Genomic DNA, 13,019 nt, shown 5'->3' on the forward strand with positions numbered 1-13,019 from the left:
TACTTTTTAACGTGAAAAAATGAGCTCTTTTACTCATTCATTCTGGGCACTTTAAGTCTGTTCAAAATGATAAAAATTAAATATTCTTTACCATTTTATTTAAAGGGAGGTGGAGGAAATGCCTGTACATTCTGCCTAATGATTATAGCAGCCCTACACAAGCTGGGAATATGTTTGTTAACCTTTTTGCTTAAGAAAATGTGGCTGGGCTGCTCCTACTTATTCATACACATCGCCTATGCACTTACATCTCATCCTCAAAGTCAGGTTTGATTGCTTACCATGCCTGGGATCTGATTTGAGGGAATTACTCGAGTCCTTCGACTTTGATTCTTTTTTGTGGTAATTGCATGCAGGTCTTAGGTGAATTGTTTCCTGTTTTTCCTTTTTTTTGACAAATACAGAGCCTTGATCAGCTGCAGAAAAGAGAAGATAAAAACAAGTAGCTCGGAATTCAGCTGGCAGGACATTTTCAGAAATGCTGTGTTTTAAATAGCCTCCTTAGAAAGCTGGTATGAAAATAGAAGGTGATGCATTTAAAAGCTTGTGCTTAACTTTTAAATACTCCGTATAGCAATATCCCTCACCAGCCTTGAAAAATCCTGTGTAAATCCTGCTTTGTAGAGGTTTTATTAGCCTGCTGACTAACTAGGAACAGGCTGTGGGTAACCAAGGTGCTTTCCTTGGAAAATTGCATCAGTAAGTGTGTCTGCTGTTCTCTGGCCCTCCCCTGTGCACCTGGGAGGGCAGGTGACCTTCAGTAACCCACAGAAAGCCTGGGCTTGCAAGGACCTTTGCCTCTGTATGTGACCTTGACTCTGAACAAATATCTATGAGCCTATCAAGAGACGGAGCCGTTGTTATTTATGAAACCACCTGAAACTTTGGGCAACTTCGAACCTTGGATGTTCATGCAGGAGGGTGTACTGCAGAAATGTTAGGGGAAAACAGCTACAAAGCACGGAGTGTTGTAGTGCTTTGTTCTGTCTTCCTTCCAACCCTTTGGTTTATAACCTTATATGTAAAAGCCTGGCTTCAAGTATTGCTAAAGAAATGTGTTCCTAGCTCTGGCAAGCCCGTCTGATGTTGGAGAAGGAGAAGCACCTTGGTGAAGGTGGCAGCTTGTTCTGAACCTGAGCAGTACATGCAGGCAGTCTGAAGAGACTTGCCTGAGTGGATGTGGTAGGAGGGTATGGATGGGGCTGGCTTCGTGTCTCCTCTGTGGCCAGAGTTGCTGCTGCTGCTGCTAGGAGCTGAGTGTAAGGAAGTAACCCGTCCTTACATGGGAAAGCTGAGAAGCGACAGAAACCGCATACTTTCCTTGAATATATTCTGTATTTAATTAGAATTCGTATTCAGAATTGGCTTGCTTTTGCTTCTTACCGCACCTTTCCCTTCCTCATTTAATCCTCCCCTCCAGCTGTTTGGATATGGTATTTTTTATTAAGAGTCAAACTACTCTTCAGGTGGTTACACATATTTGGTTTTTGAGTACAGAGCCTCCTATGCCATGTAGTTAGTGAAACAATGTCACGAAGTACAGAAAAATATTTACCTTTTCAAATTTCATCATATATGTTGTCATTATTCTCATATCATTGAGAATGTACATGTCAGTAAAGGATCTTGAGACCATGTCTGTTGGTCCGAATGCACAGAGTTGCGGTGTATCTGAGCTTTGCCTTCGAAGACTTTAACTGAAGTTCTTCCTCAGTTTTTTACTCCCACTCCAGCCCAAGATAAGCAAAACTCTGGGGTTTTAGTTCTAGAGTGGCAGCTGCAGTCTCTATAGATGTCTTGTCTCTAGCAACTTGGAGGGACTAAAATAACAAAGAGAGACTATGGATTTGGAGATTGCACGTGTCAAAGAGTAAATGAGAGATACAGGCTTCATGGGCATAATATAAATAACGTAATATCTCATAATTAATACACAGAACATATAGTAATTTCATGGACAAAGACACAGATCCATTTTCCTGTCAGATCTGTCTGTCAGTACCTTTTCTGTAGTAGCAGTCATTCAGTAACTCAGCATTTACCCTTTTCCCAGCACATTATCCTACCTTCTGGATCCCTTGATGGCCACAGATATGCTGTGGCCAATCTATTAATTGTTCCACTCCTCAGATCTTCACTCCAGCACCAGGCAATTCAGAATACATTAGAAACAGATAAAAATTAATTAAACATCTAGGCTGAGCTGTATCCCACCCATGTCCCCCTAAGGGTTTCTATTTAGTTAGGATTTGGGATTTGGGATCCTGTAGTTATGTCCTTTATCAGTGTGTGGTGCAGGTAGAAGGTTTCATGCTTATAAAAAGTAATTTAATTCACTGATGACGTTCTGTGCCAAATGCAGGTTTCAGTGATAGGAGTTGAACTCTGAATAGTTACAAAAGGTTTATGAATATGAGTGTTTGTCTCCCCTCTGTGTGTAACGTAATAACCAGCTTTAAGGGAATATTGTGGCTGAAAACTAGCTGGTGAGAAAAGGGCATTTTGTGATCACCCTGCACTGTTCCTGTCTGGGAATTAGGGTTCCTTTGTGCTAATCCTGCTGAACACAAGGTGTGCAAAGTCTTGGTCCACATTTAGTTTTTATATTCTCTGTGGAACTTCAGTTGGAGATCCTTGGGGGCTACTTCTAAAGGGATCTGCAGAAATTAAGGAAGTTTATTACCAGTGAATGTAAATGCATTATGTAAAATAATTTCAAATAAAATGTGCAGTCATGAGGATGTTCAGTTCAATTAGAAAAGGTTTAAGGAGAGATGAATCAAAGAAGATAATAAACACTGATTTAGATCATGGACAACAAAGAAATAAACAGGAATAAGAAAGGTGGGACAAAGTTGTGGTTGCACCATCAAGAGATGCAGATAAGTTGTGGCATCTGATCGCTGGGCTTGTTCATACTAGGCATTAATGGTTCATTTTCATCACAGAGAAGATTTAGTTCAGTGAAGATTTTTAAAAAGGGGAAAATATGATTCCAAATCGGAGCTCTACCATTCGGCTGAATAACAATTTCAAATGCAGAAGATCCAGATGCAAAATCTGAATTATTAACTTGACAGGATGATTTATGAGGCACTGCGAAGTTACTTTTTCCTGTCTACTAAATCCGTTTGCTTCTGCCTACAGTGTATGAGCTTGAAAGTCACATCTGTTCCCATGCCAGAATATTCCCCCCCGCCCCCATCACCTGCGCTCTGCGGCTTGGGTTTGTCAGGTTGCTCAGGAGGTTGTGCTTCTAGGATTTAACAAAAAAAGCATTGATGATCTCAAGAGTCCATAGTCAATATCAGAGGATGCCTTTTCCAGTTTTTCCTATTACAGACAGGAATTGTAGGTCTGAACTAAGTAATGAATTATCCACAGAAAACATTGAACTAGCAATCAGCCATGGTGTTAAAAAGCAGCTGCAGAAAAGGGTTTTTTCTTTTTCTTGTTCCACACACAAATTCACATTCTTCTTCCACACCATATATGATGTATACTGAGCAAGTGAAACATAAAAATAGTCCTAGGAATTGTGTACACCCTGAGCCCCCAAAGCAGGGAGCTTAACCAGCCAGCAGTGTAGGACTGGTACAACTAACGACAATGGGGGTGTACTAGAAAAATGTGGGAAGTCAGGGTTACATCATTGTCTATCTCTGTCTTAATTGTTGTAGATACATACCTTTAATGGTGATTGTAAATATGTGTGTATAGGAAGCCATGTCTGCTTCCTCCGTCCTGAGTGATTTTCCCTGGGGTAACCTCTGCCTTGCAGCACCTGGGGTGATGTGTGAGGTGTCTGCTTCTCTTCTCATTCCCTCTTCATGACCTCATGCAAGGCACCACAGTAAGGTTGCCTTATTTTTGGAGCTGGAGATACCCCTTTTGGTTTAATTCAGCCTTGTTAATATCAAACGAGTTAAAAATATGGATTCACTGGATGTTTGATTTTGGGGGACAGAGTGAGGTAAATCAATAGAGGAGGAAGGGAGGTTTCCTCAAAGGCTGTCAGTGGCTTTACTGGAGCCACGATACCAAACCTTTTCCTAGTTCAACAAAGTGCAGCTAGCAATATTGTAGTTATCAAATGTTTTTCAAAACTGTACTATTGAAATGTAACTGAAAGCCATTAAATGATGTAATAATCACCAGGCAAAAAATACTTGCCATTTCAGTGAAGCACAACTTCTACTTGTTGGTTGGAGCCTTTATAATCAGTTTATAAATTAACTTATTTGTGTCTATACTTTTTTTTTTTTTTAGTGAAGTAAAGTCCAAAGCATTCAAATATGGCCTGTCATTTTCGGTTAATTCTTGCACTAGTTTCTAGCGTGAAAGAAGTGCGTTTTACGGACTTTTTCCTGCTTAGGTTCCTGTAACCTTAGAAATGATACAAATGTCTGCCATTTGGGTTTTTTCCCTTGTTTATTTTGCCAGTCTCAAAGCTTGTAACTACTGTGATGCAGATGGCCCTGGCTATGGCAGGTTTCCCATATGTTGTGCACGGTATTGCAAAAGCATGCCTCTTTTTTTGTAGCTAGAAATTGTGAGGCAGCGTGCAGAACAACCTGGTGGAACATCTGCCTCGTTTCCAGAAATACGGCGGCAGCGCAAGGCTCAGTGAAGCCGTGCACGTCGCAGGAGCCCTGCTGCCACCTGCTCTCCTCGCACCCGCGGTGCCTGAGCTCAGTCTGGTGTCTCCCAGCGTCGCCCAGATTGCCAATCTGCACTCCTCTGCCAGGAACCTGCTTTTCTGTCGGGGGCTGCAGGCAGTGTTGGGAGAAGTAACAATTCAGGCATTTTTATGAACTTGTAAGCACTCTGACTTGCAATGAATGCCAGGATTTACTGTACTTCGCTAAAAATTGCTCTGTACCACCCATTTTTTCTTTCAAACCATTCCGGATGTCGCTTTTCTTCTGAATTTTGTCCCTTTTAATGACCATCTCCTTTTTTTTCTATTCGCAGGGTGGTTTACAGACCTACTGCTTCCTAGTGTTTGCTGCCATCTGCTTTACGGGAGCTACCTACCTGTTTTTTGTCCTGCCTGAAACAAAAAATAAGACATTTCATGAGATCAGCCAGGCATTTGCAAAAAGGAATAAAGTATCTTTAGAAATGCAAGAAATGAACCACTACCCAGAGGAGAGGAAATCAAGTGCAGAACAAGAATCAAACTTCACATCTTCGGTGAACAATGGGGAAAGCAAAAAAGGGATTGTGTAAACCCAGGATGCTCTTTCGGAGGATGGGGGGAAACATGCTCTTTTCATTCAGTACGTTTATAGCAGTGCACGACTTGTATTTTTTGTGTGACAGCATGAACTGCTTCCTCCTTGAGTATGTTTTAAGTGAGTATGGGTGAATTTGTTAGCAGTTAGGGTGATGGTTGAGGAAATGAGAGACGGGTGATTAAATAAAACAGCCAGAGTTTTCTTGGGCACCTGTTGTGGTGAGTGGGGTGGGGAGTATAGACTTGGGGAAGTGAAGTAGCAGTGGGGAGCCGGGGTTGTGGGCAGCAGCTGGCTGAGCACCCCTGTTCACGCAGGGGGAGCTGTGCGTGCCCTCATCGGGGGGGGAGGAAGAGGAGCAGGGGGGAGGCAGGGAAAGGGGAAGAGATCCCACCAGGGGTCTACTAGAAATCAATGCAAGAGAACCTGAAATAGTACCGGCTCGCATTTCTCCACGTTTCCCAATATGTCAATCAAGTTGCACATGAAAACTGAGGACTTGAAAGGAGACTCATGACATTCCCCTGACCTCCTGTGCCTTTTCCAGCTATTTTGACTTTCAGTTGCTTTGTCTGAACCTTCCCAAAAATGGGGAGCTCCGGGTCCTGATGGGTTTCCTTGTCTCTCTTGCAAATCCTGATGGACTAGTAATAGAGTTGCCTCTAGTTTCTGGGTTTGCTGGCACTGCATTTCTGTGGATATATATTTTTTTATTTTTATTTTTTAAGAATAACTATAGAAGCTTTAATATGAAAAGAAAACTAAACCTCATGATGAAGTGAGAGAACTCTGATGGTACATGTAGGGTATAGCGTTAAAAAAAAATCAAAACCAAGTGTTCCAAGGGTTGGGGTTTTTTGATTGTTTTTTAGCTTTTCTATTCAAGTTCGTTTTAAAACAAGTCTTAGAAGCCAAAATTTCCCTGAGACCCAATAAGTGTCATTTCTTAACACTCAGATCTCTCCAGAGGAATTTGGGTGCCTATTTCTTACTTAAACGCTAATTTTCGTTTGGGCATTAGATTCTGAAGGTCCAGGCCTAGTTCACATTTATAAGATTCTAAGCTATTTAGTGCTTTGTAAAACTGTGCTCAGAGTCTGCTTAATTTCATGATAGAAAGACTCAGCAGGCTATCGGTGGTTAGGTGATCCATTTCCTTCCATGTTTTTTTTCTATGAACACCATCTTTCCAGTTTTTAGTTTTGATAATAATTTTTCTTGATCCTTCTGGGTACCTGGATGCTGAGGGGGTAATAAGCACTTTTAAATTAAATAGCTAGCTGTTTGTATGAAAAGTCGGTAAGTCTTAGAGCTGTTCTCAGTTAGGAGTAAGGCACAATAAGCAAGTGCAGCATGTAGGTAGAGCCAGCTGCTTCCACCAGTTATATTTACTAATCCAGAAGTTCATACATTTGGAGCATTTTGGGTAAAAAAATTATATATATATTCATATATATGTAAACATACATACCCATATGAATATATGCGTTCCAAATATAGAAATATGGAATAATATTTATATTCATATATATATATACAGTAGAGAATTGGTTTCCAATATTTCTTTTCTTTTCAGATTTCTCTGGGTGATAAGCTGTTTATTGTTTTGTTCTACACTGCAAAGCACACTGTAAATTAAAATCAGAGATCCAATGTTCAGCTATTACTACTAAATTATGTATATGGTTTTATACTGTGATTTATTTATATGTGACATATTTACTGCACACATTGTAAGCTGACCTAATAGGGCAATTTCACTACTGGGTAATAGAAGAAAAATTGATCTGAGCCTTTATGCCAGAATTTATGCTCTTTTACTGAAATAGAGGTACAGCAGCAAGTAAGAAAATGAAAATATATATGAGCAAGAGAATTAAGAATGAAAAATCAGATTTATAATATTGGTGCTACTGTTAAGAAACAGAGTGAATCAGGATTGTACCAACTGATAGTCATAGATAGAAGCTAATCAAGTACTGTGGAGAAAACTGAAGAAAAATGTTTTCTAATAGTCACTTGTAAAACTATATATATTGCAAATGAATGTCATCTTTCAGTGGCTTTAGTTGCCTATTCCAGGTGTTACATGAGGCTTGCTGAGTGAATGGCTATGTAAAAAATGAGTTTGAATGCCACCCCTCCAGACAATTTCAGAAAGAAATTCTTCCATTTGCCTGCAGGGCGAGACTGGCAAATTCAGACCCTCTCATTCAGATTGCGAATTACCTTACTTTGCAGTTAGGGCTACTAACATGGTATGATGGCAAGATGGCAAGATTGGAAACCATTGATATTAGAATTAGGAGAATCTAGCACTTAGTGCTGTTCATTAGTGTATATTACAGGCATTACTTGTTGATAATGTTGCCATTGGATAACTTCAATAAAATATCATGTTGGCCTGATACAGCAGTTGTATTGGATTTCTCCAACCATATAAAATCATCTTGCAGTTGCTTACAGTTGCATTTGGATCCCAGCTCTGAATGTGTTGGTAAAGAGATAGCTCAACAGAATTTCCTATCACAGCTCAGGGGCTGGTACAGCATTAAAAATAGGGGTTGTGTTTTTCTCTTCTGCAACCCCATTTGCCCATCTCTTGCCCTGCCTGAGATAGGGACTTTCTGTGTGGCTGCAGAGAGCTGCAACAGGCTGCATACGCCATGGGACAGTGGTCGCACATCTCGCCAGCCGGTACAGGTTAAAAGCAATTCCAGTCTCCAGACATGTATGTGTGCAGGTGCTTTGCTCTCTGGCTGGGGAAGGTAGCTGCAGTTTCCTCTGCCTTGGGTTGTGGAAATTTCTGAGGAAACTTCAGATGTGCCGGTACTGCATTAACTTTGTTATCTCTGACCCTAACAAGAGTTCTGTGGTGTTCTTCAAGTTGTTCATAATGGTTTTTTTCCGTTGTTATGCTGCTATAACTTCTCCAGCAATGAGAATACAAAATGGAAAATATCAGCAATTTTTCATTTGTTTTTTCTTGTTGAATGTATCAAAATGTCTACAGCCCGCGTGTTTGTCGGTGTGTGTTGTGTGGTGCCACGTTCTCTTTTCCTGTCTGTGACACTGGGATGAGGTACTGCGAGATGGTGTTTGTATGAGTACTGCAATGGGGTTACATGTGTGTGATCAACTATGTCCATGCACAGTGATTGCAAAATAAACCTTTGGAATTAAAATAAAATTGTGTGGATTTCGTTCTGGGTAAATCTGAATCTCTACAGCTGTACAAGTTTGATGGTACAATTCTCTGGGCTTTTGTATGTCCCAGTACACAACTGTACAGTCCTACATCTGGATGACCCAAGTCATTGTGAACTCTGTGGTTGGGAGTTATGGGGAAGAAAATCACCCCTGAAACTGTATGGGTTTTTAAACATTGTTTACATTTTGCTTCTCAAATCAGATTCCACGCTTCATTCTTTCATGTGTTTATATTGGGCTTTAGAAGTAAAAAACACAGACATCAGTAAGAGGCAAAGGATTAAAACTGGCTAGTAGTAGTAATTGTGTATAAGAATTGTGGAATGTGGTGAGGCTTTTTTGCAGAAAGTTGTCATTTGCAGTGGGATGACTGAGTTGCTAAAGCTCTACTTTCTGATGAGAAATTCAGTCAAATGACTATTTCTGCTACAAAGATATGCAAATCTGAGTTCTGAAATATGTATAAAAAACCTGAATTTCATACTTCAGGTTCTGAATCCAATTTTCACTCCACAAGAATCTGCTTTCTAGTGGGGGAAGATGTGAGTAGTTCAGCCATATGGGACAATTTTCAACTTCAGAGTAAAATGAAAAAAAAAAAAAAAAAGGACAAAAAAACCACAGCAAAACCAACTCTTTGAAATTTGCTTTCTTCCCTTTGACTCTTTTCTATGTGCTTTTCCTTACAGAAATCACCATATAAACTATTAGAGCTCCCATCACCTCACACAGCTGGGAGAACAAACCTGAGTAAAACATTCATAGGAAATGCTTGCGGTCTTTTCCTTTCAGCCTGACTCCAGAAAATAGAGTTCAGATATAATCTGAAAACCTGAACTATATACACCCAAACTGTGAAGAAGATTTGTTAATGCAAATATCCAAGCTGTCAAAAAATTCAGGTTTGGGTCCATACTGAATTCTCTCTGCAAATGATTTTATTTGGGAGTGAGCCCTCTGAAAAGGTGAATTTCATGACAAAAGCTTGGTAGTTGGACTCCTAATCAAGTTATCACAGCTGAATAAGCAATCGTGCATAACCTGAGTCACTACAACCTTCTTCCTTGCAAGATGAGCTGCATTAACCTTGCTTTTTCCATGACCCAAGAGAAACACAGGCAGTGGATGGTTGAGCTTTTTCTTAAAATGTTCCTGCTAAAGCTGCACTACCAATTCTTTTAAACCTAGGATTTTGATTTTTAAAACGGATAGAAAAGCTTTCAGAAGTCTGTTGTCCAGTGATCAGTGAAGTCAACAGAAATCTCCTCCAGTGGCTTCAACCGTACAAATGTACCCAAGAAAGACATGGTATACGTAAAGGAGTTCTAAGCTTAGGAAACACAGCACATATTAATCTTCTTTAGATAGTAAACCAATGGCTTGCTTTCTCAGTCTGGGAAAACAACATAATTATTCAGATGCTGCAAAAGCACTGATGTGTTGCTTCTCTTCTGAGTTTGGGGGCAGGGGGTGGGTTGGTTGGTTAGTGATTTGTTGGATTTTTTTATTTAAGTGGGAGCAGTAGTAGTCTGGTTCATACGCCAAAGAAGAGTACCAAGCATGAGACTGCTGGAGTTGCTGGTTGTCTTAAGGTCATTCTTAAAAGGTAAAAAGCAAAACAGAACTCTGTCAGACCCCTGAAACACAATACATTAAGACCATGATCTTGTAAGGGTAGGAGATAACGTATCTGCTGCCATGTAAGCTGCCACACAGAGAGTGATTTTTGTTTCATTTTCTCTTGTTTCACCCAGTTAAAAAAAATCACTCAAGCTAAATGCAATGCTCATCCTCTTTACATTTGTTCCACTTTTTGTTTCTGACTTGTTCCACCCGATTCTATAAATATTTTTACAGTTTGGATTTGAAAACAGGAAAGCAATAGTTACTTAGGAAAAGCAAACATGCCAAAGACTTATAAAAATGGTAAATACAATTTTCTCTAGAGGCTGACATTTTCAAAGATAAGTTCAAGAGGTAATCACTTAAATCCAAATTTCATATGCTTTCATCCTTTTGAATTAAACTCTACAGACTATATATATGCATATGTATATAGAGAGAGACTTTTAAGTTATCCCATGGAAAACGTTCAGCAGCTTTAATTCTCATACATAAAGTAGTTGGACCATGTGGATATTATGTCAAGTTGTGAACTAAACTCTGATGGTGCTCAGATACTTGCACTAACAAACTTAGCTAAATTTTGCATGATCTTAGGTTTGGAAAAGTTGTCTAGAAAGGCTCCTTTTGGCCAGCCTTAGATTTTTCTTTTTGCACTTTTCTAAACTGCTAGGTGGACACTACTGCGCTTATATATATGTATTAAAAAAAAAAAAAAAACCACATTTACCTAAATTCTATATATATAAAATTTATTTATATTTATGTGTATTATAATATATATTAAAATAGATAACATTTTAATATATAGATAGTATTATAATATATAATTTACTTACCTCAAAGGAAAAAGGACAGTGTTTTTTCTAATTTCTATGGAACTATATTTTGTTAAACAAATGTGAGGTAAATAACTAATAGAAGAAATTATATATTGCTTTGACGCAACACTGCAATAAACCAAGGTTAGACAATTTATATTCTGTTACCGACTGGCTGAAGCCTTATCCTCCTAATCGATACACTCACTGAGCTGTGATAGACTGATCATCTGAATAACTAACAGCCCACAAGAGATTTTCACGTGCTTTTGCACAGCACAGGAATCACCTTGATGCAAAGCTGGGGGAAATCCTTCTCAGGGTAGCTCCAGCTCTGGACATTGATGCTAAAATAATTGCCAACATGTAGTAAGAGAACCAATTTCCTTTCATTAAATAGGCTTCAAGAGGAATTTATGAATAGAAGAGGTATCCTTAATGGTAACTTTTGGGTTTTCTTTTGAGGTATCAAAGGAAAACACTGATAAAAACATTAATTCTCTTTTCATCCAACTAGAGAACAAACTTGGCTTGAAGACTCATGAGAAGCAGGATGTATTAGCATAGCGCTCAGCCTGAGCTAAACCAAATATACTCTTCCAGTGTCCAGTGAAACTCAGGTGTATTCTGTACACCAGAAGCTCTCAGCCTTTTGATAAAGAGGTCTCACTGCCACCCCCTCCTTTCCTTTCTATCTTCCATCCCCACCTTCCCCCACCACAGGCTTTGCCTCTCATGCCAGCACCCTCCAGGATGAGGTGTGCCAGCATGTCATTAGAAATGACATTTTCACCAACTGAGAAGTGAAAGAGTATTAAGAGGCAGAAAGAGGGTTCAACTCTCAGCAGGATGAAAGGATGATGCTGTGCAACCTGTGGCCCTCTTGCAGACAGGTATGGCTTCACTATTAAACTTTTGTAGGCTTTAGAGAGGACATGAATGCTGCAACCCCAACGAAGGTGGAAGAGACTCAGAGTTTGTGATTGAGCAGCTGCCAACAGATGAAACCCATGTCTGAGAAACTGTCTAAGTGGCTTAGACATTGCTGCTTTTGATTTAATTAGTATAAAACATACGGGAAGGCATCTCAGGTATGACTCTGAGCTAATGATAAAAGCACCACTGGCTTTGCAACAGTAATCAAAGAAAACAAAGGGCCAAAGGGATAGCAAAGGACATCACAGTAAAATGTACTTACAAGTCTGGTCCTCCTCTCTAAAAGGGTGCATAGGAGGAGTCAGGTTATAATTATTTTAAGTTTTCTAATGGAAAATGAGATTTTAAAAAGTTAAAAAGAAATATGGCTGAGGAAAACAGGATGCAACACAGATGGATGGCTTGATTTTACAATACATGACACAGGACCTATTCAACGAGCAATTTAAAACAAATTTAAAAGTAATAAGAAATTCAAAAATGCATAACTAAAGCTGTAGAATTCATTGGCACAAACTAGAGTGAATGAATTTTTATAGGCTCATTTAAATTTATGATAACTTTCAAATTTAAATTAGGCCACAGAAATAAAAAAGGGAAAAGCTACAGCTAATAGGAGATAAGAAATTTCTCTAAGGAGCTGAGTAGCCTATAATTGACCATTAGATCATTCTTTCACCTTCTTTTGAGATGTACAGAAAATTTATGGAGACAGGATGACACTCTATCTGGATCAGTGCTCAGGCATGCTGTCATAATTCTTACAGGTTGCAGTAAGCACTATGAGCTGACCCAGAATACAATAGAAGTGGGGAAATCCCAGCACTACCCAATAAATAAATAACTCAGACTCTAAGTCTTGTAATTGTTTCAAAAAAAAAAACAACCAAACCCTAAGTTTTCTTCATACAAAGGAGCTTTTCAGATTAAAATTGAACACTATGCGTAGTGTTAATCACTGGGAAATTGTGTGCTGAACTTTCTTTGCTCTTTTGAGAGCTTTGCTACATTTTCTTAACTCAATCTTGCAAAGCTGTTATATGGTATAAGTTTCAGCCTCTTCTGATTGATTGCTCACAGCCTTGGCTAATAAGCATTAGAAATGAGTGTTAGGAAAAAAAAAATCGTAAGAATTCAGCCATAGGAGGAGGAGAATCAACCTATCTGGCAAGCTTGTGTAATTTCTATGAAC

At 39.2% G+C, this 13,019-nt stretch overlaps 1 protein-coding gene across 2 annotated transcripts in view; it reads left to right on the forward strand.

The window, feature by feature from the left end:
• Window positions 1-5,232, forward strand: part of SLC2A9 (solute carrier family 2 member 9) — a 106,616-nt gene extending 101,384 nt beyond the window's left edge. For both annotated transcript variants that reach the window (XM_086463700.1, XM_086463701.1), the window contains one exon: window positions 4,975-5,232. In XM_086463700.1, coding sequence (XP_086319826.1) covers window positions 4,975-5,232 — 258 coding nt within the window. The remainder of the gene's footprint in view (window positions 1-4,974) is intronic.
• Window positions 5,233-13,019: the final 7,787 nt, after the last annotated feature.

The sequence above is a fragment of the Leptosomus discolor genome, chromosome 4 (assembly GCF_034619465.1).
Source record: "Leptosomus discolor isolate bLepDis1 chromosome 4, bLepDis1.hap2, whole genome shotgun sequence".
In the NCBI taxonomy this organism is placed as follows: domain Eukaryota; kingdom Metazoa; phylum Chordata; class Aves; order Leptosomiformes; family Leptosomidae; genus Leptosomus; species Leptosomus discolor.